Raw genomic sequence first — 23,543 nt, 5'->3', positions numbered from 1 at the left:
GGGCCGGGGCGCCCGCGGTGCGCGCGCCCGGAGGCGCCCCGGGGTTGCCCCGCGGCGTTATGGGGTAGCCCCCGCCTGGCCCTCTGCAAAAGGGGGGACAGGCCCCAAGCACATGGCTGGCTGGGGACGAAGTCACTGCCCAGCGGGGCGCGCACCGCCCACACCACGCCGGCCCCTGCTGAGGAAGGCGGTGGGGGGGCCGGGACGCTGGCAGAGCCAGCCCACGCGGGCGGGACGCAGAGCCGGCCGCCTGGCCCCTCGGGCCGCGACTGCCAGACCTCTCGGAGCGCGGATTCGCCTGGCTTCTAACGGAGTGTGACTTACAGGCGTGAAGTCCACCTGGGCCCAATGATTTGGGTATAAACGTACTTGGAGAATATTTTCATCACGCCAAAAACAAAGCTGTCCCCACTGGCCATGACCCCTAGTTCCCATCTCCCCAACCAGAGGCACCACTGATGCCTGCGGTCTGGTCTGCCTGTGCGGGCAGTCACATGGAGGGAATCACACTGTCGCCTTGGGCCCAGCCACGCTGGTGTGCGCCAGGGCTTCCCTCCTTTTCAGGGCTGAGTGATATTCCAGTGCACCATATCCACATGGTATTTCTCATTCTCTCCACTCGTGGGCGGACCCACCACGGTTGGGCGGTTACTGCTGCACACGTGTGCAGGTTCTGTGTGGATGTGTGCTTTCGTCCCTCGGCCACTGCCTGGGAGTGCAACTGGTAAGCCGGTAGCCTGTGTTTAATCATCTCTGTTGCTGCCTGTCCGGGGCTGCTGGGTTTTGACGGCTCAAACAACCTCTTTTGAGTCTTGAGCGTGGTGAGACAGGAGCTGGGCATAGTCCTGCTGCACAGCTGAGGCCGCCAAGGCTCTCAGAGGTGGGCCCAGCTGGATGCCCATTTATCCTCCCCCAGGGGTCTGGGGCCTGCACCATGTGTCTCTGTGGCCAACTCCTGGTGCCCGCCCCTCCCCTCAGCTTCCCAGTGGCCCCTAGGGAAATGGAAGAAGAGCTGGCCGGCTTTCTGGCTGGCTGTGTGCACGCAGACATGGGGATGCTCAGGCCCTTCCCCAACACACTGGGTCCGTGCTGACCCCGTCTCCTTTGGGGCCACTAGGTCCTTAGGCAGCTAATGCCCTGGGTTGGGCAGATTCCAAAGAGGGCACAGAGAAAGCCCCAACCAGGTGCCATGGGGCTGGGCACTCGCCCAAAGGTGACCACAGACTTAGCACCTCCTATTCAACCTTTATTTGCAAATGCTGAGTTCGGGAGTAGTGCCTGAGCCTGGCTGGGGCTGTTTTTTCTCCCTCCACCTTTCATCAGATCTGGGGCAGACAAGGGGTGGTGGTCCAGGCCTTGCCTCTGCCCCACCCCAGTCCACACCCCACCCCAAACCGTGTAACTAGTCTTCTTTCTTTTCCACGGAACCCTCCAAGTCCAGCTTGCAGGACGCCCCACGGCCACTCTGGGCCTGAGGGCCTTGGTGGTTGGCCAGGACCTTACGGAGCTAGCTTCTTCACCCCTCAATCCACACCCTGGGCACCTGCAGGGTGCATGCTGACTCTCCTCCCCAGACATCTATGGGTTCCAGCCAGCAGCTGAGCCGGGGAGGTCCCTAGTGCCAGGAATGCCCCGCGCGGAGGTGGGCAGCCTGCAGAGAAGAGACAGTGTGGAAAAGGGTCTCCAGCAGAGCAGCGCCTGTCCCTGAGCAGGGGTCACGGTGGGCACCGTCTGGGCCAGGCCATGGCAGAGGCAGGTGGAGGCGGTCGCATGTGGGGCTATACTGGGCTGTACGGTGCAGGGCTCTTGGGGGTGGCAGGTCCTGAGCAGGAGCCCCAAAATTCATCCAGCATGGAGGATGGGGGGCAGGGTCGCAGCTGAGTGGGGGCTGCCATGGCAGGTGTGGCAAGATGGCAGCTGGCACACAGCGCAGGGCAGTGGCAGCGGGCGCCCAGGCACAGCACTCACTGCCTTCCCGGTGTGGCTGAAGTACTTCGGTGGGCAGTGGGGGTGGCAGAGGTGGCCCAGGATGTAGGCTGGGCTGCAGCGTCCTGGAGGGACACAGAGGCTTCAGTGGGGGCCACCGCCCTGGTCCTCCCTCCCACCCCAGGGCGCACACGCACACTGCCCGCCGCTGCCACCTCCCATCAGGTGGGCCATGCCGCGCCGGGCACTCACCCTGGCACAGCCCCTCTGTGTCCCGCTGCACACACGCGCCGCTGGTCACCTGGGGGCCCTGGGGCCGCGCTGTCATGTCCTCAGCCGTCCCGTAGAGCAGCAGCGTGTAGCGGTGCAGTGTCCCTGGGCAGGGGTCGCGGCGGGCACAGGGAGGAGGGGGAGAGGCCATGGGAGGCCTGTTCTTGCCGTCCCGGGTGCCCCTCTCCCAACTGCCCCCCCCCGGCCACCCACGCTTCAGTGGTGCCCTGGCGCCCGGACTCCCAGTGCGCAGCTGCCTCCCCTTCCCGCGGCAACACGCCCGCTGTGCGCCCACGGCGATCTGGTGTCTGGCACCTACTCCCTGCTGCCAACACACCCCTGTGCCGCGGCCGCTGCGGCGCCCAGGTGTGCTCCGTCTCTCCCAGGAGACCCGGGGGCGGTGGGTGCCCGAAGCTGCAGAGGCGGGGGCCAGTGCCGCCCAGTGCCGGCTCTCACCCGTGTTGAAGTAGTAGCCCTTGTTTTCCAGGCCCAGGGTCCACTGGCCCCGCGGGTCCTCATCCCAGAAGTGCGTGGACATGAAGATCCAATTGTTGTAGCCCTGGCCGCTGATGTCAAAGGGCCTGGGGCGGGCAGACAGAGACGACAGACGGGCGGGGGAGGGCCTCAAAGCCACGTCGTGAAGGTCGGCTCCTAGCAGTGTGTCCGGCCTGACACCCACCGGGCAGGGCGGGGTCCGGCTGGGCTCCCGTCCCCACGCAGCTGCCCCTACCGCACACCTGATGGCCACGAGCGTGGAGCGGGTGCCCATGGGGCTGGTGAGGGAGATCTCCAGGTCCCCTCGGCGGCTGTAGGCCAGGGACAGCTGCACCTGCACGTGCTCCAGGGAGCGGATGTAGTTGGCCTGGCCGGCGCAGGCTGACACGTTCTTCCTCACATGCATCAGTGGGAGGATGGGGCTGGGGGTGGCGCCAGGGGTGAGGGTACTTGTCGCCAGCCGGCCAGCTGGGGTGGGCAGCCGGCAGGCGGGGACTGGTCTCAGCAGGGGGCCAGCCCCTTGTTTTACACATGGGGAAACTGAGGCCGCGGGGCTGCCTCCCGCATGCGTAGCCCATTGGCAGTGGTGACAGACGGGCGGAGGGGAGGGAGGCAGAGGTGGCTGGGGCTGGGGAGGCGCGAGGGTTGGGGGCGACTGGGGGGGGCAGAGGCCCGGAGGGCGCTCACCTGGGGGTGTGCAGGATCTGGAGGGCGCACTTCTGCTGGGGCAGCGTGGGCAGCCACGAGCGCGCCGTGTCCACCAGTAGCCCGGCGTCCAGCAGCCCGTAGCCATAATGGTGGCTCACTGCGGGAGGCGCTGTGTTACCGCCCTGTGGGCGCGGTGCCCCGTCGGCCCGGTCCCCACTCACCTTGGCGCCCCACACCGTTGATCCTCCAGTCCTCAGCCTGGAGCTGTGCCGGCCTGGATGCCCGGACAACCAGGTGCTGCATGTCCCTCCACGTCAACAAGGGGCTGAGGACGGCAGGGGGTGAGCTGGGGCCAGAGGGGTCGGGCAGGAGGCGGGACCCCCACGGTCACTCACTTGGCCTCCAGAGCCAGGGCGATCATGCCTGCAGCCAGAGGGGCGGACGCCGAGGTGCCCGTATGTTTGTCTGTGCACTGGTGGTGCAGGTCCGTGGTGACCTGGGCGCAAAGGGGACGAGGGCGGCACATGCAAGGCTGGCCCTTGCGCAGAAATCCACGGCCCGGGCTTAACAGATACCAGGAGGCCCTCCCTGCGCGCGGCTTGAAGCGCAGCACCATGGAGCTGCAGCCCCTGCAGCACGAGTTCATCCCCGCCCCGGAGGGGACCACAGGGCGCGGAGACCTCTCCTGACCGCCCGCTGCCCCCTCAGCAGTGCATTTCGTCAGATGGCCTGTCCTTCTCCCCACTCTGTCTCAGGAGGTGATTCCTCTCACCTCCTGCACCTCTGGCCCGTACCCCAGTTCTGTGTGCACAAATAAATAAACCTTTAAAAATATATATCAGGAGATTGGGGCCTCTCTGGTGGCACAACGGGTTGAAGCGCAGCACTGTGAAGCTATGGGCAGCCACTGCGGCGCGTGTTCGATCCCCGGCCAGGGAGGGATCCCCAGGGCGCAGCTGACATCTCCTGTCTCCTGCTGGCCGCCTCCATGGATTTCAGTGGATCTGCCACCCCACTCTGTCTCTGGTGATCCCCCTCACCCCGCACCTCTGGCCCCAACTCCGCACCCCCAACTCTTGTATGCATAAATAACTCAATCTTTAAAAAAAAAAAAGCCGTCGGGGCCCCTCAGAGTGACTCGGATGCAGGGCTCTGAGCAGAGCTGGGCGCAGGGGAGGGTGTCGTGGCCTGTTCCCAGCCTGAAAGCAGCGGGCGCTCCGGGGCCTCTGGGCCAGAGGCAGCCCTGGGGAGGGGGAGCGGCAAGAGGGAATGTGGGAGGATGGGAAGGGAGGTGAGGGGAAGGTGAGGTGGGGTGCAGGCGGAAGGCGGGGTCAGGGGTCTTGGCAGGGCGGGGTGGTGCTGGGGCTGCGCAGGAACCCCAGGCCCTGGGTTGGGGTCCGGCCGCGGCAGGGGCAGGGGCCGGCTGCAGGCTCCGCTTACTATCTGGGGGTCAGTGACGACGCCGCTGCTGTAGGTGGTGGTGAGCGTGGAAGCGCAGGCCTCGCTGTACCAGGGCACGTGGCCCTGCTGGGTGGTGCTGCCCACCGAGAGCGTGTGGATGCTGTTGGTGTAGCCGTCACAGTTGCAGTTGTCGTAGTGCAGCCCGCCGTTGCCGGACGCCCAGACGAACAGGGTGCCCAGACCCCCGCGGCCCTGCAGACGGGAGGCGTGGTGGGCTCCTGAGGCCGGGCCGCCCGGCCGCCCCGCTCTGCTCACCTTGGTCACACCGCGCCGGAAGGCCTCGCGGGTCAGGATGCCCGGACCGTCCACCGTGCGGCCGTCGTCCTCGGGGCCCCAGCTGGCGCTGTAGATGTGGATGTGCTGGGGCTGCAGGCTCAGGGACTGGGCCTCGATGATGTCGGTGATGGTGCCGTCCAGCATGCGCACGCCTGCGGGCAGTCGCGTGGGCCACAGCCCCGCCCGCCGCCCTTCCTGGACCCCTGGCAGCAGGGCAGCCCCAGACCCTGGGCCTCCAGCCCTGACACAAAGGCGTGGGCACCCAGCGCGCCTTCCTGGCCTGTCGGCTTCCTCTGCCCCCTCCAGCATTCCCTGCCACCCACTGCCAGGGGTGCCAGGAGCAGGGGAGGCAGAGGAGGGAGACTGGGGCTAAGGAAAGTGCCCCTGGGGGCCCTGGGTACCTCCAATTCGGGCATTGTAGGCGACACCTACACCACAGAACCCATTGTTCGCTGTCGCTGCCACCTCCCCGGCACAGCGGGTCCCGTGCCTAGCAGCAGGGCAGACAGGATTAGCCATCGCAGCCTCCCCTCCCAGGGCTCCAGGGACCCCCCTCAGGGGGGCACTGGGCTCACCGGTTCTCATCGCTGGGTGTGTAACGGGGCTGGGGGTCCGGGTCGTAGTCATTGAAGTCGTAGCTAGCCAGGGGGTCCTGAGGACAGGCGGGGAGATGAGGGCTGGAGCAGGTGCGGACCTGGTTCCTCCCACGCCGGCTCCCGCAGCTCACGTAGTTGGCCCAGAGGTCCGGGTGATCCTTCTCGATGCCATCATCCAGGATGGAGACCACGATGCCCTGACCCGTCAGCCCCTGGTTCCAAACCTGCAGGATGTTCAGGTCTGGCTGCGTGTCCTTGTTCTGCAGGGGCAGGGCGGGTCAGCAGGGCTCTGGTTAGCTCAGCCTTGCTGCCGGGCCCACCCAGTCCGGCCCGGCCGACTCACCATGTACCACTGCTTGGAAAACCAGGGGTCCGTGGGCACCGCCAAGGAGCGCTTCACCCGCCGCCGTAGTGTCTGCTGCTCGAACCACTGCACCTGTGGGGGGCATGCTCCGGAGGGGGCTGGACCCCCAGGCCACCAGCCTGCTGGCCTGCAGGGCCCCTGAAGCCAGCCGGCCCCCTGCCAGCCCTCCCACCCTCACACCCTCCACTTTAGAGGGCCTGCCCCACTGGCCAAAGGGGCCAGTCCCTCTGGCCCTCACCACCATTTCCCTGTCAAAGGGCCCAGTCTACTTCCAGGGTCTGCACAGGCTTCCCAGCCGCCCCACCGAGGGGCAATCGTGTGGGAATGCGGCTGGAGTGGATGTGTGTCTGGACCGTCCATGCTTGTCCTGGACCCTGGGGATGTGGAATGCTGCTGGACTGTGAGAGGGCAGAGAGTTTGGGGCCTCGGTGGGTCTTTGGCCCAGGACACCACGCTGGGTCTGCCCTGCTCTTGTGCTCTGCCTTTAGTCAGAGGAGGGCAGGACTTCAGAATACCCATTCCCAGGGGGTCCTCCCTGGTGCACAAGGGGTTAAAGCCAGCACAATGAAGCTGTCTGCAGCCATTGCAGCCACTGCAACAGGAGTTTGATCCCCAGTCAGGGAGGTGTCCCCCATGGCTCCCCTGGCGTGGGGGACCTCCCCTGTTTCCCGGCTACTCCCTCAGCAGTGGATTTCAACGGATCTGCCTGTTCTGCTCCCCATTCTGTCTCTGGTGAAAACTCTCATCCCCCGCATCTCTGACCTGTACCCCAGTTCCTGTAGGCATAAATAAATATTTTTTTTAAAATACGCATCCCGGGATCAAAAACAGTGGGGGAAGGGAAATGCACTGGACTTTGGTGATGGCACATAGGTGATTTGGTGATGGGAAGCCCAAGGGGATCACAACTGAGATGGAAAAATGCACAAAATGATGTAAGAATAAACTATTATATTATTTAAAAAATACCCATTCCCAGTAACAAACGGCCACTTCCCTGGGGTAACTAGGGTGGTAGGGTCCCCAACTCTGCCTTCTGCCTGAGCCTTCTGCCCATGGCCTGCCCCTGGGGTGGCCACTTCTCTTCACTTTCTGCTCCCCAGTGCCGGGCACCCTCGTGGGCACAGCAGTCTCCCCCGGCACCTCTCCTGCCCACTCTGAGCTTGCTGCGGCACCATTCTGTTGAGTTGTCCCCGGGTCCTCGCCAGGGGCACGGTGCTCCCCTGCAGCACTGTGGCCCTCTCCCCGCCCTACCAGCCTTAGCAGCTTCTCAGACTTCTGCTCCTCCTCTTTTCTCCCGGCCAGTCTCTGACCCCTCCAATTTAGCAATCCGGTCTTCTGCCCTCAGCCCTACATTTGGGAACTGGCCCGGATGCCTCTTTCTCCCACACATTTACTCCAAGTCCTGATCTCTCGCCTGCAAACCGATCATAAGCCAGCGCCAGCTCCCTGTCACCAACGCTCACAGCAGGCTTCCAGTGATTAGGCGTCTCCTCCTTGCCCATCACTGCTCCCCTCCCTGCCCCCACCCCCCATGTCATGTCCTGGCTCCCAAGGGCTTGCCAGACTCAGTCTGAGCTCCTCCGCTCGACACCTAGGCCTTTCCCAGTCTGGTCCCGTCACCAGAGTGTCCAGAGCCTGGACTATTGTCCCAGTTTAGCCAGGTGACTCAAGCAAGATTCCTGCTCTTTGGTACCATCTTTTTCTGGAAGAGGGGCTGTTCCCTTCCGTCCTTCCCAGGAGCTAGAGGATGGGGAGGAATATTACTGCCCCTTGACTTGGTACCCAGGCACCTCGTCTTTCAGGAGGAGCTGGAAGGAAAGGGGGAACAATAAATGCAATAGTGTGCCAGGTCCTGAGGGGACCTGTTGCTCTTCACTGATGGGGGTCCCCGTCTGGGTCCCTGTTATATAGGCTGCCGGGCCAAGTCGAAACTGAGACACAGACCAGCTAACTCGCTGAAGGTCACACAACCATTCATACCAACCACAGGACTAACAGGAGGTGGCTGCGACCCCCTGGAGGCAGCCTCCAGGCCAGGCTCACCTTGGGGTCTTTCTTCAGGCGCAGGCTGTGGCCCCAGTGCGGGGTCAGGGATTGCTGGACCACCCCCCGGTGCCGTAGATGGAAGTACTGGCTGTCAGGGAAGATCTGGGAAGGTGGGTGGGAGGAAGGGGACAGCCATGTTGCTGGGACCTGGCTGCCCCCATAGAGAGGGTCCCCCCTGGCTTGTCCCCACCCCTAACCGGGTGCCCAAGAACCCTCAGAGGGTACACAGAATCTAAGGTTGGCGGCGGCAGAAGTGGGCTGAGGATTCTTGATATTTGGGAGACCTGGGAGGACCCTCCTCTCTGGCCAGGTTTGGGGCCCTCCAGCCCCCTTCCCCTTCTGGGGCATCTGGGTCTGCGCACCTGCCCCAGGTTGACGTAGCCGAATTTGCGCGCCAGGCGCTCGGCCTCCTGGTAACCCTGGGACACCCTCACGGCCCAGCTGCTGACATAGATGGGGACCCGTGCCGAGGCCCACCCCACAGCCAAGGGGCCAACGAGGGCCAAGCCCAGGGCCAAGGTCAGGCGCAGCCGGAGCTCAGTCCGGGGGGGCCGCATGGTGGCGGGGGCGGGGCCTGGGCGGGGCCACGGAAAGCCCCCTCCCCCTGTCCAAACCGCCGAGTCGGCCCAAGCGCCAGCCCCGCCCCCAGCGCCATAGCAACCCCTGAAAGGCTTCAACTCCCAGGGGTCCTTGCGGTTCCCCCCAACCCCCGCCCCTTGCGGAGCGCAAAGATCCGACAGTGGAAGAGGGGAGGGGACACTCCCGCCTTGATCTTCCATAGACCCAAGCTCTCTGGACCCGCAGTCTCCCCATCTGTACAAATCTTCTCATCAGAAGTGCGGGTTCACTGGTGTTATAATTGGCCCCACCCCTTGACTTGGCCCCGCCCAACTCCTAGACACCCCCTCCCTCTAGAATTAACCCTGCTTCCTCTCGGTCCAACCAGAATTGTTCTTTCGAGTAAGCCCCGCCTCCTGAATCTAGCCCCGCCTTATCTTCGCCCTTCGGATTTTGTCCCGCCTTCTTCGTGATAAGCCCCGCCCCTACACTGTTCTCGCCTCGACACCGTCCCAGTTTCTCCAATCAGCTCTGACCAGCCTCCGGTCCGTCCCACCGGCTCCTCCCTCCCTCTGCACGCTCCTCGCCTCCCTCAGCCCCACCCCCGTAACGGCTCAGCCAATAATCCCCGGCCGTGGCCCCGCCCTTCCAATCAGCTACGTCCCGCTCCCGCTAAGCCAATAAACATCCGCGGCATCCGCGCCCCTCCCCCTCCCTCCCGAGTGGCGGCACCCGCTGCGGCGGCCCGCCAGAGGGCCATGCGGCGGGGGAGACGGGGCAGGCCCCACCTCCTTTGTCCGCCCTGCCCTCCCATTGGCCCGAGCGGGGGACCCGGAGCAGAGACCATCCCCGGGGCTGAGCGAGGCGGCTCGCGGCCAAGGAAGGCGGTGCGCGCGCGGCTGGGCCGGTGCGCCGGGCCGCGGTCAAGTTCGCGCTATCAGTCTCAGAGTCGTCGGTGCCATGGACGGTCTGCGACAGCGCTTCGAACAATTTCTAGAACAGAAGAACTGGGCCACCGACGCCCTAGGAGCGCTCGAAGCCAAGACCGGTGTCGACAAGCGGTACCTGGCCGCGGGTGAGCCCCCCGGGGGCGCACCTCACTTTACCGACGGGCACGCCGAGGCTCTGGGGCACCCGGACCTCAGACCTGCCAGCCGCCCCGGCCGGCTCTGGCTGCGGAGACCCGGCCTGGACGCCTGGGCGCGCCCCCTGTCCAGCGGGGAGACGGAGCTTCTGGGGAGGGGGCCGTGGTCCAGGACTTCGGGGCTTGCCCCCGCGGTAGAACGTCAGGCCAGGGCCAGCCCGGCCCCGCTGCGCGTCTTCGCCAGCCCTGAGTCTGGCAGCTGCCCTCTGCACAGACCCTCCAGGCTCTGGGTGCCTCCAGGCCAAAGTCCGGTTAGACCAGTTGCTCTGCTGGCCTGGAGAAAGAGCAAGAGCCGGAGGGGTGGCCGGGCGGCTGCTGCCTCTGGAACTTGCCTCCCCACTTGCTGCTTGGACCCCAGCATGGAGGCGAGTGTAGAGATCTTCCCGTTTTTCCTGAGGGCAAGCTGGAGGTCAGCAGAGGAAGGGTCATCGCCCTCGTTGTTCACCTGGAACTTCCCTTGCTGCTCCCCACCCACCAGTGACCTTGGCCCACATCCCGAGTCTTGTTCAGTTGGAGTTGGGTTGTTTGACAGCTGTGACAGACTTGGGGAAAGGTTGGATGGGGGTCCACGGGGCAGGGCCCAGCCACCAGGTTGCCACTCCTGTTTCAGGCCCCTTCCTTTCTTGGTGACGCCCCCTCAGAAATCGGGTAGTGAGACCTCCCCAGGGCCCTGTTTTGCAGAGTTGGAGACACCTGCTGCAGTCTCTCAGGAAGCCCCCCAGCAATGAATCGCGAAGACACTGTGTCTTGAGGCGCGGAGGACAATACCCATGTTTTAAATACTTTCTGTGTGCAGGTCTGGGGGTCCGTTTTCCTCCCTCCTTGCATTTTTGTGCCGAGCAAGAGCTGGAAGGTCCAGCTTTGTGGCCCCAACCTGAGTTCAGAAACCAACCCACACTGAGTCAGCCAGAGACCTACCCCTTGACCTCCCCCCTAATTTTGCATATCCCTGGTGCCAGCAGGCCGGAGATTTAGGTCAGAGTGCTGGGGAGGCTGCTGGGAGTGGCCTTGGAGGCCAGGGCTTACAGGGGAACTTCGGGCCAGCAGGGCTGGGGCTGAGTGGGCGGCTGACCCCACCGTCTGACCTGTCCGGGGCACCCAGCCCTTCCCGATTCCCGGTCACATCTGTTGCTGATCCCTGGGGCTCTTCCCCCCATGTCCAAGGGAATCCTTCTGTTGCTGAGGCTGCAGTAAAGGGGATTGAAGGCGAGCTGCCGCTCCCTAACTAGTAATTCCGAGAGAAGGGGGGACATTCCCCTACCCCCTGGTCCAGATGTGGTCATCCTTGGGCCCTATCTTCCCCGAAAGGCCAAATTACCTACCCCCTAGAGGTAGGAGTCAGAGAAAGTCCAGAGGGAGCAATGACTAGGTCTGGGGCCAGCAGGGGCGTCCCCCAACTCAGCCTTACAGGATACAGACTAGGGGAGGGAGAGGGGAGGTGGGTGTCCTGCCCTTTGGTCTGCAGTGGCCTCTGCCTCTCGGCAGATGACGGCTGAGGGAGGCAGCTAGAGGCTGTCGGTGCGCACTGTCTTCGCATCCAAGTGAGACAGAACAGGCAGAGCCCACACAGGAAGCCCTCAGTAAACACGGCAGTCAGCACTGTTATATCGGTGGCTGATGCTCGGGCGGGCTCCCCACCCCACCCCACCCCCGTCCCGGACCCCTCACTGTGAGGTTTGTATTTGCAAAGTCAGAGGTGCTCACCCAGTGCATGGGCAGGAGGAATCCTCTCTGCTGTAGCTGACCCGGGGGCCTGGCAGGGAGGGCTGCCCCACCCCATTTACCTGTGGGGAAAACGAGGCTCCAAGCCCACTTGCTCAGCGTCACATGGCCAGTGAGTGGGAGGGCAGGGTTTCCCCGGGCCATGGGGGTTCTGAACCCTGCAGTGCTGCCCCCACTTAGACGTGGAGTCTCAGCTGAGGCAATGCTGAGAAGACATTTTACGACTGGGGTGCTGCTGGCATCGAGTAGAGCCAGAGAGGCCACCCCAGTACCCTACAGCGGCCAGGACAGGCTCCTGTGGGGAAGGGCCGGCCTCGTTAGCCCGGTGGCTGTGCTCCCGGGGAGGAGGCTCTGAGCTGTTCCCTCTTCCTGTTCTGCAGTCTGGTGCAGTATAAACGAAGGGGCCCACTTTCAGATTTCTCTCCCGCTACCGCCCCTACTGGGGGCCCTGGCGTGAGGGGCTGTAATTACAGTCACTCATCTGACCTGTGTTTATTGGGCAGCTACACTGTACCCACCACGGCCGGGATCCCACCTGCTTTGGGGGACCTCACAGTCCCCCGGGGGAGACAGACGTGTAGGCTGATGACAGACACAGGGCTCAGGGCACTCGGGCACTGCACCTGAAGCATCGCGGGGGGTGGCGGCCTCTGGGAGCAGGGGTGGTCGCCGCCTGGCGGGGGCAGTGCCGAGCCCGCCCACTGTCCCTGCACAGGAGCCGTCACTCTGCTAAGCCTGTATCTTCTGTTCGGCTACGGGGCGTCTCTGCTGTGCAATCTCATCGGCTTTGTATACCCCGCATATGCCTCGTGAGTGCCGCTGGCTGGGGGCGGGGGGTGGTGGGGTGGCGGGCAGGGGGCCCTGACCGCTGCTCCTCCCGCAGAATCAAAGCTATCGAGAGTCCAAGCAAAGAGGACGACACTGTGTGGCTCACCTACTGGGTGGTGTACGGTCTGTTCGCCCTGGTCGAGTTCTTCAGCGATCTACTCCTGTCCTGGTTCCCTTTCTACTACGCGGGCAAGGTGGTGCTCCCCAGACTCTCCGTGCGGGTTGGGGGGCGTTTCAGAGGCTCCTGCCCTGCCGCTGGGGGGTGACGGGGGTTTCAGCCCCTCCTCTGGGGGGAGCTGGCCCTGCCAGGGGAGGGGTCTGGTGGGGAGGCCAGGTGTGACCCCCGTGTGCCTGCAGTGCGCCTTCCTGTTGTTCTGCATGATCCCCGGGTCGTGGAACGGGGCTCACGTGCTGTATCATCGCGTCATCCGGCCGCTGTTTCTAAAGCATCACGGGGCAGTGGACAGCGTCGCGAGAGAATTCAGCGGGCGAGCGCTGGACATGGCGGCCGAAATAACCAGGGACGGTGCGTGCCACAGGGTGTGGGCTGTCTGTCCGCCCCGTCTGTCTCTGCCTGCCGACACACCTGCCTGTGTGCTGCCTCTGACTCACCTCCGCCTGGCGTGCGGGCTGCCTGGCCCACCCCTCCCCTCTCACTGTCCACCTCTCTTTTCCACGCTCTCGGGAACCAGTCCTGCAGACCCTCGCCCGCGGCCGGGCTCTCGTCAGCCCAGCAGCTGCGGCGGTGGGCCCTCAGCTGCCCCGGAGCGAGCTGACCATACATAACCCCACCCTGGGAGGTAGGGACGAGGCGCGTGCCGAGCGTGTGGATGCTGCTGCAGGCGAGAGTGAGGCTGCCGCGCTGCGCCTGCACACACGCCCCCGGGCGAGCGCTTCTGTGCAGGCGCAGTGCCCACGCAGGGCTGGGCGCGTACGCGGCGGGCGTGTGTGCGGCACCCTGACCCTGCCACCTGGCCTCCACGGCCTCCGCCCTGCGCCCCTCCGCTGAAGGCCGCAGCCCCCTGACCCCTCTGCCCCTTCCCTGCAGCCAAAACAAGCCTGATCCAGCTCCAGAAGGACAAGTGAAGGCGCTGCCCAGCTCCAGCCCCAACCTGCAAACTGGCAAGGACACCCTGCGCCACCGGTCCCCGGCAGACTCCTCTCCGGAGTCCCCAGCAGAGCCCACCACCAGCCCCGTGTCCCCGAGCAAGTCGGGCCCCAAGAGCTCCTCACAGACCGACAGCCTGGGTGCGTCCCAGTCCAGCTCCCCGTCCTCTGGCACGGCCAGCAGCGCCCAGCTGCCTGGCAAGTCCCAGGCCCAGTCTCGGGCACGGGGCAGCTCGGTCAGCCAGCCGCAGGGCCCCAGCCAGCAGTGCCCCAGGCCCCTCTCCGCCTCTGCGGAGCTCGCCCAGCCCACCGCCCAGCCGGCAGGCTCCGTGCCGCGCCCCAGCCCCAATTCCAGCCAGGATCCTGCCTCCATGCCGCCCCCCAACGGTACCACCGTCTCCGGGAAGCCCTCCAGCAATACCTCTGACAAGTCAGAGGCCAAGCCCCCCAGGACCCCCGCGGGCCCCGGGGCCCCCAAGACTAAGTCTGGCGCGCAGCACCACAAGCAGCCGGCCGGCCGGGCTCTCAGCAGCTCCTCAGTGCCCGAGCTGCCCGTGTCCTGCCCGTCTGAGTCCTCTGTGGAGTTCACGTCAGAGTCCGCCACGGAGGTCACCTGCAGCTGGCCTCACCACAGACACGGGCTCCACTACCTGCAGCAGTGCTGGCGCCTCAAACACCTGGCCTGCTAGGAGGGGCGCAATAAAGCTCATTGGATGAACCGTGTCGCCCAGTCTCCTGGGTGCCCCCCGGGGGGGGGGGTGGGGACCACAGGGCGACTCTCATCTGGATGTGGCCCCATGTTACAGATGAGGAAACTGAGGCCAGAGAGACCAACCCACCTGCCTGAGGCCCCCCATGCGCGGCTCGGGTGGATTTGAGCCAGGCCTGCCTCGGCCTCATCCCCTGCGCTCCCTCCCCTCAGCCTCTTGCAAAACTCCCAGAAAGTTGAGCGTGGGCGCCGCAGCGCCCCCTGCTTGGGCTGTTCCGGGCAGATGAGAGTCGAGAAGCCCAGCCCAGGCCCAGAGTGGGGGGGTCCAGAGACCAGCAGGAGCGCGGTGGAAGGGGAGGAGGCGGGTGAGGCCTCAGCTGGAGGCGGGGTCTCTGGCTGCAGGTGCAAGGCGCACCCAGCCGCTCCGAGTGGGCTCATGGGCGGGGGGAGCAGTGGCCGTTCAGCCCAGCCAGCGCCAGGCAGTGAGGGCGCGGGATCACAGAGCCAGGTGGAGACGGGCAAGTGACGTAGGCGGTGTTCCTGTTTCCTGGGTACAGATGCCAAAAACTCGGCAAAAATGAGCCAGCAAATAAAAAAATAGAGCTTCCCCCCGTTAAAGCCGGGTCCGTGGCAGCAGAGCTGGAACCGGAAGTGAGGAGAGGAGCCAAGAGGAGTCCCAGACTCTGGACTGTGTCCTGAGGCGATGGCCAGCCACTGGCATCGGCCTGCCCTGGCATCGGCCTGCCCTGGGGAACTTGAAGACTTGCGTACCCTCGTGCCAGGCAGCCCCCGCTCGGCAAGGCCTTTGGAGTGGCAGCGGGGGCCACAGTGTCCCCCGCAGGATGGCCCTGCCCAGGCACGGCTGCTCCGAGGTTGGCACCCCGCATGGAGACACCAGTTAGCAGGAGAAAGCCAAACCCTGGCGGCGTGAGGCCCGAGGGCGGAGCCGGGGGCAGCACGGACTCTGTCCCCAGGACATTCCCCATCTGAAAACACATTTGCTCTCTGCAGTGCTCTGACAAGACACCCCTCTCGGCAGGCCCAGCTGGTCCCCCGCGGGTGCGAGTTACGGGGCTCAGAGTGTTCCCAAAAACAAGGCCACCCCGCAGCCCCCACTGCCACGGCAGCCCTCACCCTGCGGAGAGGAGAGGAAGTTCTGAGTAGACCTGTGAGCAGTGCTGCGCGTCCTTTATCTGATCGCTCAGCAAATATTAACCACCTGCTGCATGATGCCTGCTGGCCCTGCCCCAGGAGCCAAGGCTACAGCCGTGAGCCAGAGATAAAAATGCCAGCGCCACGGCCGTGGCCCGGCAGCGGCCCTTGATGTGGTGGTCATCTGCTGCGTCCTTCAGAGGGAGGAGACTCGCGGGCAGACAGGGCGGAGCCGGGTCAGGTTGGGACTGCGAGGTCAGGAAGGTCAGATAAAGTCTCTTTTTTAGGGTTTATTTCTATTTATTTTCGCACATAAGAACTGGGGTGCAGGCCAGAGGTGCAGGGGGTGAGAGGATACACCAGAGTGGGGAGAACAGGAAGAGCTGCTGAAACCCACTGCTGAGGGCGCAGCGGGGAGACAGGAGGGGTCTGCTGCCCCTGTGGGTCACTCCCTGCGGGGGACTGAACTCACTGCAGCACTTGGTGATAACTTGCTAGTGCTGAGACTTTAACCCCTGTGCCACCAGGGAGGCCTCCAGATAAAGTCTCCTTAAGAAAGTATTTGTAGGGTCCTTCCTGGTGGTGCAGACGGTTGAAGCACAGTACTATGAAGTGTGCTGCAGCAGCTTCAGCACGAGTTCGATCCCTGGCCAGGGGGTAACCCACAGCACGCAGCAGACCCCTCCTGTCTCCCCGCTGCTCCCCTCAGCAGTGTACTTTGTCATTCTGCCTGTTCTGCTCTCCACTCTGTCTCTGGTAAATCCTATCACCACCCACGCCTCTGGCCTGTACCCCAGTTCTGTATGCACAAATAAATCAATCTTTAAAAAAAAAAAAAAGTATTTGTAAAGACAGGAAAGAGTGTGAGTCTTCTGTATTCCGGGGGCAGAACTGATGGAGGCAGAGGAAAGACGGCCCTGAGGTGGGTCAGAGAGGCTGCCTGGACCCGGGAGTCTGAGCAGTGGAGCAGGTTCAAGGACACGAAGTAAGAACTTTGGCAGCTACTCAGGGTGCAGGGCTGGGGAGGGGAGGCATGGGGGGTAATCATTAATGGACTCCACACCCCGCTGAGGACACACAGCCCCAACACGGGTGCTGGGGACAGGGATCCTGGAATCCGCTCCCTGGGGCCCAGCTCCTTGAAGGTGTGGCCGTGGGGGAGGGGCACCGCTCCTATCATGGGGAGGCAGCAGAGCAGGTTCTAGCTGTGCCCCTCAAAAACTGTCACTAGACCCTGACCAAGTCTACTCACCCAGGGAGCAGAGTTAGGGGGGCCATACAGCTGTCTCCCCAGTGGACGTGGCTCTAGTCCCTCAGACCGGCTTTCCCCCAAGCCTGCAGGAAAGGCGGTGTGGCCAGTCTGTGCAGTCACTTCCCGCCCACAGGAAGCCGGGTCCTGCTCCTGCTCCTGCTCCAGGCACTTTGCCCCTGAACATCAGGCCGTTGGGGCTCTGCCCCGCCACTGCCTCCCGGCTCCCCAGTTGCTGGAATGAGATGGATCTGCTCCCAGTTTGGGGCTGTAGTGAATAGTGCTAGGAACATTCTAGACCCTCTTTTTCTTTCTGTGCACATGCTGCCGGGGCTGGCAGGGAGCAGGACGAAAGGCCTCTGGGCAGCCAGAAGAAGTGACCTCAAGCCGGCAGCTTCAGACAGTGGAAATGTGTTCTCTCACACTCTGGGGTTCAGGTCTCAGGGCCCTGGCCCCTCCAGAGGCTCCAGGGAAGGGTCCTTTTGTCTCTTCTCTTCTGGGGGCTCCAGGCATCCTGACGCTTGTGGCTGCACCCCTATAATCTTTGTCTCCATTGTTTCCTCTTGTCTCTCCTCTGCATGTGTCTCACTGTTGCGGTGACAACAGATGCTCTAGCGGCCTAAGTAACCCAACACCCCCGAGCGTATTTTCACAAAGACAATAAAACAGTTATCAAGATTAATTAGAAGACACAATGTGTTTTCTAGAAATTCTCAAGACTTTCTCTAGGGAGAGAAATAATAATCAGGCAGAATTGCTAACAGAATTGCTAACAGATCCCCGAACATCTCAGGCAATCATCAATCTTGTATTTGTGTAAGAAAAAAGTGCAGGAACCAGAACTCAAAACTTAAGGCCCTAAAAGACCCTGTCCTACAGACTAGTAAGAGGAACAGGGAGGAGAGACCCCGGCTGCCGGGCGGGTGACATCAGCGCCAGCCGAAGGGAGGAGGTGGAGCTTTTCAAAATCTCCCCCTCAGAGGGGCTGATGATAAAAGGGGGCTCGGATGAAGATGGGGGTCTACTCGAGCTGAAAACTCCTCTGTGTTGACCCCCTGGGAGCCCCAGGTAACGCTGGAGCCATTTGCTAGAGCTCCTTGATGGCAATGCCCACAAGCCCGCCCGCCGTGGGCTCTTGAGCTGCCGGTCAGCAGCTGTGGGTGGGTGACGGCGGCCGCCAGGCCCAGGGGGTCCTTAAAGCGCTTCGGCAGCGGCGTGTCAAGGGCCGCTTCAGGCTGCAGCTTGGAGCACCTCACCGGACAGAGGACGGGTGTAGGATCAAACTGCACAAACCATTCAAAAAGTTTTAGCGGAAACTACAAAAAAATATCTTTTTCTTCCAGTTTTCCTGTTCTTTTCTCAGGATACCCCAGGATTTACCTCCTGGTGGACAGTGGAACCCCTGAGATGGTGACTAAGGCCAGGAGCCTTCCCTGGGGATTGCAATAAGTTAGTTTTGTCCTCCCAAGGCAGCCACGCTGGCCTCTGCACCACCGGCCTCTGCTCTCATCACGTCTCAGCTTCGGGAATTTGATTCTGTCTCCACAGGGGTGAGGCGCTTTGTTCTGATGTGGTCTTTTAATTTTTATAATTTTGTTGTGAAAAAATTTTTTTTCCTATGGGCCCATGTTCGATGTTTCCCTTCTGTCTCTGCAGACTCCTTCGGCAGGTGCCTGTGTGGTTCAGGGGAACAGAAACCTTGCTACTTCAATGCAGCTGGAACTGCCTCTCAGATGGCGAGAGGAATCCAACCTCAGGAAACTAACCTCAGCTTTGCCCTCATACGGAAGCAAAGAGAAGGCTGTGTGTCACTGCAAACATAACTGCAGCGTGTAAGCTGCTCTGAGTGGGCTCCGTGAGGAACCCAGGGAGCCGTCTGCATCCATTCGTCCTGTCTGCACATCCTCCCCTTTATATTTTTTTAAGTGGGTTGTGTATATTTCTTTTTTAAAAGATTTATTTATTTATGCACATAGAACTGGGGTGCAGGCCAGAGGTGCAGGGGCAGTGAGAGGACTCCCCAGAGACAGAGCGGGAGCAGGACAGGCAGATCGGCGAAGTGCACTGCTGAGGGGAGCAGCGGGAGACAGGAGAGGTCTGCCTCGCCCTGGGGTCCCTCCCTGGCGGGGATCAGGGGCTGAACTTGTGCTGCAGCTGGCCTCCCGCCTTTGTAGGGCTGTGCCTTAAGCCTGGCGCCACCAGGGAGGGCCCCGTCTTCCTCTCGTTAGAGTCTAATTGTCCTGGCTTCTGGACGACCTAACACTGGTACAGGCAGAGCATACAGATACTATGCAATTAAAAGCAAATACTGGGAACTGGCAAAGAACTTCTAGCAGGAGTGGTCTGAGATCATCTGTGGTCAATGAAAACTAATTTGGAATTTGATGGCTTAGCTTGAAGCCTGTGTATCTTTAAAGTTGTGCACGGTGGTAACGCATCCTCCTTTTCACTGTGCATCGTTCAGGGTCAGGGAGAAGGCAGGTGACTATATGGAGTGCTGCTGGTAGAGATTTAAAAACGGTCACAGTGCATCCCAACCCCCAGCCTGCCACCGGGTTTTGGAAAATATCTTTGTGTGCTAATGAAACAGCTGTCGCGTTTGCCTTTGTTTTACTGGCGTGCGTGCAAGTTTGAAACTTGCAGGTTTTAATTCCTTATTGAATATAGACTCCTGCTGGAAGTCAGTTCAGAGAATTTCCTGTGAGGACCCAGCACACGGGCTTAGCTCGAGTTGCTCCTGTCCGAGCTCACTGGCAGTCAACCTGGGCCATGTGTGACCCTAACCCAAACCAAAGTCTCTCCCTGGGACACAGCCGGCAATAAAAAGGAGTCTGACTATGAAGCCCAGGAAACAACAGAAGCCATTCTATTTCTGTCATGCTGAGTAACCGCCTGGAGTTTTTGTTTTTATTAGTGTTCAAATGTAAAACAGAAAAACAGGGGATAAGGTTGTTACTTGGCAAGAGGGAGTGTTAGTTCTGTGGTGAAACATTTTGCTGAATTTGGGCATCGTTAGAGTTGCAATGTTTGCTTCTCTCTGTAAAACGTTCTATTGTTTTAAAGCTACAAAGCAAACCAGAATTCAACGATTTTATTGCCCATTGTTATATGGTTATTACCTGAGACGATCTTGCTGTACAGAGGAAGCTCAAAAGTGACCAGAAATTCAGTGCTGACGTGGCCAGACCAGCCTGCACTGCCCTCTCCCGGTGTCGACCCCCAAGCAGGCACCCGGCCGCGGCCAGCCAGACCAGGTGGCTCCCGGGCAGTGGCAGAGCTGCCCCAAGGAGCTTCGAGGCCAAGAAGGCTGAAGTCCCCGGCTTGCAGGGGCTCTCCCCAGCTCCTGGATACACCACAGTGAGGCAGAGAGGGTCACTTCAGGTGGTGCTGGGAGAAATGGTCATGGCAGTGGGGCTGGCACCAAGAAGGGCCAGACTGGCGTTTGGGGCCCAGCAGAGGAAGGCGTGGGGTGGGGAGTGGGCACTGCCGGGCAGCAGGCGGGAAGGGTGGAGGCGGGCGCGACGCAATGCCTCGACCCTGTCTTCCCTCATCCTGCCGCCAGGGGGCGCGCCCCACCTGCGTCCTCTCCAGAGGGGCTCCCATTTTACAGGGCTGGAGATGGGGGCTCTGGGAGTCTCCACTTTTTATTTTTAAAAGAATCATTTATTTATGCGTACATGAAATGGGGCACAGGCCAGAGGTGGGGGGCGTGTGAGAGGATTACCAGACAGAGTGGGGAATAGAACAGGTGGACTGACTGAAAGACGCTGCTGAGGGGAGCAGTGGGGAGACAGGAGGGGTCTGCTGCACCCTGTGGGTCACTCACACTGCAGTGGCTGCCCATAGTTTGGTGGTGCTGAGACTTACCCCCTGCACCACGAGGAAGGCGGGGGATTCTCCACTTTCAGCCCTGGTTACAGATAACAAGGCTGAGCAGGGGAAGGGCAGAGCTGGTTCCCTGGCAGATACAGCACAGTAAATGCTCACTGGAGAAAAGCATGAGTGGGGGTGCCAAGGGAGGAATCCCGAGCGTGCAACTCCCTGGTCAGAGGGGGAGGTGTTGAAAGGCTACTTGCACTGGGAAAAACTTGGGCTCAGAGTCTGGCCTGAGGTCACCTGCGAGGGCAGGAGCTGAGTGTAAGACCCTCATGTCGATTTCTGTCACCCAGTGACCCAGAGAAAAACCACCACAATGGCCAGAAGAGCAGGCTCTCCCGATGACAGCGTGCGTCAGCCCACTCACACTGGAGAGGCAGAAGGGTGGCCCCTCAGGGTGGCCCCCACGGGAGGGTTTGCTGAGTGACCATGTCACAACCCACAGACACCCCGATTCTTGGCTTGCCAGCATCCTCTGTGGGGTACAGTTCTATCGGGTAGCCTGAGGGGAAAGTGTGGCCCCCAAGGGGGCATGGAGAGGGCACTTGGGACCTTAAAGCCCCGTGTATCCCCCCACCTGTACCCCATCTTCATACCTTCCCTATACTCACTCCCACGCAGGGTCAGGTATTCCGAGGGGAGGGAGGGTTGGTGCAGGAGGTGGGTGTGTGTATGACTGCGTGTCTGTGAGACCAGTGCCTCCCAGAGTCTCTGCAGCTGAGCATGTGCATCTGAGTGGCCTTGATAAAAACAAATGCCTATAAAGAACTGGAATTAAAAAGGAGTGGACAGCAATGTTGCCCGGAGGAAGCCCAGTGATGACTCCAGGTGACATGCCAGAATGGCTGAGGCTGTCAAGACGACCTAGGAGCTTCCTGGTCGTCAGGGCAAAAGGGGAAATTCGTGTATGACAATGCCTGGCCAGCCATGTCTCCAGGGAGCGGGTGCACATCTGTATTTGACGACCTCTAGGGATATGAGAAGGTCTGTGCGAAAAGGCAACGACAACCAGAACAGTGTATCATGGAATTAAGTAGTGCCAAGTTCCTGATAGCCAAGGCAGAAAGGGAAACTGATGCATCACAACGTCTTGTTAGGCACAGCTTCTCCAGGCCATGCTGTTCGTGACGGTGTCTCTAAACAAGTGAGTGTGAAGGGGCAAAGCAGACATCCAGCTTCTGAGCGCGAATAACGGTGAGTTTCTGGGTAGCCAGGCTGAGAGGAAATGCTCTCTGCAGTGCGTTCTCACCTGTGGACCTGCATCTGTCTGTCCACGGCAGTGAGGCTGACCGTGCCGGCGTCTAACTGGGGCTGCAGAAGGGGATGCTTCGGACTCCCCTGGCGGCCACAGCCGAGGGCGAGAATGTCGAGTTTGAGTCGGGCCAGGCGTATTTGCCTCGATGTCACGGGCTTCGTGTGGGGGTTCAGACAGGGCAATGCCGGGCGACCAGTCGGATACGGCTGTCCTCAGCGGGGCTCCAGGGCCGACCGTAGCCAGCGTGTGGAAGCAGCAGCCGGTCCTGAGTGCCGTCGGGGCTGACAAGGCGCTGGGCAGCCAGCAGGTACTCACGATGGAGGGCCAGCAGTGGACAGGGGCAGCGACCGGGGGCCCACAAGTACTCGAGGGCCCGCAGCGGCGAGCGGTTCTTGTAGACAAGCTGCACACGCACCTCATAGCGACTCTCCTGGGCCTGGCGGAGGTGGCCCAGCACTTGGGCCCGGAACACTGTGGGCAGGGCGGTGCTGAGGCCAGCTGGACGCTTCAGCCTGGGTACCCTTCCATGCACCCAATGCCAGAAAAGGGAGCTGGGGGTCAGGTAGGGCACTGGGGGCCCCTGGGGACCTTGGAGAAGGGCCTGGGCCAGAGTCATGTCAGGGCTTGGTCAGATTAAGGCAAAAAATAAGATGAAAGCGTCAACTTGGGGTCGGGCGGGGTCAAGTTGGAGTCGGGTCAAGGAGTCAAAGATAAAGTTGGACCAGGGTCAGAAGTCAGCAGGACAGGGATCAGGCTGAGGTCAGTAGGGGCCGCGTGAGGGTTGGAGTCAGGGGTCTCTCACCAAAGTCACTGCTGCAATAGTGGGTCAGCCTGTGGGCGCGGCCGCGGGTGTCAGGGCAGGGTGGGCAAGGGTCTGCAGGGGGGTGCAGTCAGGGGCGTGACCGCACCTCCCTGCTGAACCCACCCCAGCCGTCTCCACCTCACCTGGGGCAGGGACCGCGGTCCGTGGGGGGGCGGCAGCAGGGGCTGTGGGGGTCACGAGGGGCTGAGGCTCCACCTCTCGACTCTGTGGCCGCAGCAGGGACCAGCCCAGGGCCTGTGTCTGTGCCTGGAAGGGGCTGTAGAGCTCCTGGGGGAGCCAGAACTCGAACTGGATGCCTGGGTTGGGCTCCTGCAGGAGAACCTGGAGGGACGCACACACCAGGGGCTGGACTGAACCTGCTCATCCGGCCTCCTCCCCTACCCCTGCACACTCTAGCCCCTGTCCTTGGCCTCCTCCGTCCTTGCGTCCACTTTGATCCTCTAGCGCCAGCCCTCCCTCCTCCCCTCCAGGCCGAGCACCTGCAGGATCAGGTTCTGGGAGGTGGGTCCCACTGCACTCAGCATCTCCTGGGAGGACTCATCTCGGGTGTAGACCACGTGCGTGCCGGCCGCCTGGTAGGTCCCCGGTGGGCTTACGACCCAGTTCCCATTGAGCACGTAGCTCCCGTCACCCCCCATCAGCGCTGCAAGGGAAGGTCAGTAGAGGCTCTCCGGAACAGCCTCTCCTGCCTCCCCTTCCGGGGGAGGGTCCCTGGGCTGTAAAGGGGACCACCGGTTCCAGCGCCCGCCGGCAGGGCGCCTCCCCCCTCTGACCCTGCAGTACCCAAGTGATTGCGGTGGCTCTGTTGGGTGACTCGGAGGTGTCTGGCGCCCTCAGGGATCAGGGTCACGTTCCAGTACCCCGCGAAGGCACCTGGGTGCGAGGGGAGGGGGCTGTTGGGGGCGGCGGGAGCATATCTAGGGACTCAGGGACTATGTGGGGTGCTGCGGGTGGTTCCGCCAGGGTACTGGAACCAGAAAACGCTGTAACCGTCTGGATTCATTAGACGGCTGGCGTGGGCCTGGGGCACGGTTG

The 23,543-nt window shown here is 62.1% G+C and overlaps 3 protein-coding genes across 7 annotated transcripts in view; 1 reads left to right on the top strand and 2 right to left on the bottom strand.

Moving 5' to 3' along the window:
- Positions 1-48: 48 nt before the first annotated feature.
- PCSK4 (proprotein convertase subtilisin/kexin type 4) lies at positions 49-8,740 on the bottom strand. 2 transcript variants are annotated; one of them, XM_012729965.1, is made up of 15 exons: positions 8,448-8,740; positions 8,083-8,187; positions 6,016-6,108; positions 5,804-5,932; positions 5,652-5,728; positions 5,478-5,566; positions 5,056-5,228; positions 4,780-4,992; positions 3,735-3,835; positions 3,561-3,664; positions 3,379-3,496; positions 2,934-3,113; positions 2,653-2,777; positions 2,179-2,301; positions 1,772-2,051 (listed from the first exon to the last, which is right to left on the bottom strand). In XM_012729965.1, the coding sequence occupies exons 1-15, from the start codon at positions 8,640-8,642 to the stop codon at positions 1,843-1,845; spliced, it is 2,034 nt and encodes a 677-aa protein (XP_012585419.1). In that variant the 5' UTR covers positions 8,643-8,740; the 3' UTR covers positions 1,772-1,842. The 2 variants fall into 2 exon arrangements, with proteins under 2 accessions (XP_012585418.1, XP_012585419.1); XM_012729964.1 differs by having other exon boundaries at positions 49-2,301.
- Positions 8,741-9,393: 653 nt separating this feature from the next.
- Positions 9,394-14,154, top strand: REEP6 (receptor accessory protein 6). 4 transcript variants are annotated; one of them, XM_012729371.1, is made up of 6 exons: positions 9,530-9,718; positions 12,225-12,318; positions 12,393-12,531; positions 12,785-12,863; positions 13,030-13,137; positions 13,386-13,512. In XM_012729371.1, exons 1-6 carry the CDS (start codon positions 9,604-9,606, stop codon positions 13,421-13,423), a joined length of 573 nt encoding a protein of 190 aa, XP_012584825.1. In that variant the 5' UTR covers positions 9,530-9,603; the 3' UTR covers positions 13,424-13,512. The 4 variants fall into 4 exon arrangements, with proteins under 4 accessions (XP_012584823.1, XP_012584825.1, XP_012584824.1 ...); XM_012729370.1 differs by having other exon boundaries at positions 12,695-12,863; XM_012729369.1 differs by lacking the exon at positions 13,030-13,137 and having other exon boundaries at positions 9,394-9,718; positions 13,386-14,154.
- Positions 14,155-20,387: 6,233 nt separating this feature from the next.
- ADAMTSL5 (ADAMTS-like 5) overlaps positions 20,388-23,543 on the bottom strand; it is a 6,554-nt gene continuing 3,398 nt past the window's right edge. Inside the window, exons 7-11 of the mRNA XM_012729427.1 lie at positions 23,292-23,381; positions 22,988-23,151; positions 22,631-22,829; positions 22,488-22,559; positions 20,388-22,156 (exon numbers count right to left, since the gene is read on the bottom strand). Of these exons, the coding sequence (XP_012584881.1) occupies positions 21,855-22,156; positions 22,488-22,559; positions 22,631-22,829; positions 22,988-23,151; positions 23,292-23,381 (827 nt within the window). The 3' untranslated portion in view covers positions 20,388-21,854. The remainder of the gene's footprint in view (positions 22,157-22,487; positions 22,560-22,630; positions 22,830-22,987; positions 23,152-23,291; positions 23,382-23,543) is intronic.

The sequence above is a fragment of the Condylura cristata genome, unplaced genomic scaffold, assembly GCF_000260355.1.
Source record: "Condylura cristata isolate star-nosed mole 26May11 unplaced genomic scaffold, ConCri1.0 scaffold00025, whole genome shotgun sequence".
NCBI classification, from domain to species: Eukaryota; Metazoa; Chordata; class Mammalia; order Eulipotyphla; family Talpidae; genus Condylura; species Condylura cristata.
The sequence above is the reverse complement of the archived record's forward strand: the minus strand, read 5'-3'. Positions and strand labels throughout refer to the sequence as shown.

Excerpts from the sequence above, each read along its gene's own strand:
- PCSK4 (XM_012729964.1), bottom strand. The coding sequence starts at position 8,642 with ATGCGGCCCCCCCGGACTGAGCTCCGGCTGCGCCTGACCTTGGCCCTG. Across the intron at positions 5,933-6,015 it reads TTTCCAAGCAGTGGTACATG|AACAAGGACACGCAGCCAGA; the intron begins GTGAGTCGGCCG and ends CTGCCCCTGCAG. Across the intron at positions 5,729-5,803 it reads CGGACCTCTGGGCCAACTAC|GACCCCCTGGCTAGCTACGA; the intron begins GTGAGCTGCGGG and ends GCCTGTCCTCAG.
- REEP6 (XM_012729369.1), top strand. The coding sequence starts at position 9,402 with ATGCGGCGGGGGAGACGGGGCAGGCCCCACCTCCTTTGTCCGCCCTGC. Across the intron at positions 12,532-12,784 it reads CTTTCTACTACGCGGGCAAG|CATCACGGGGCAGTGGACAG; the intron begins GTGGTGCTCCCC and ends CTGTTTCTAAAG. Across the intron at positions 12,864-13,385 it reads GGCCGAAATAACCAGGGACG|CCAAAACAAGCCTGATCCAG; the intron begins GTGCGTGCCACA and ends CCTTCCCTGCAG.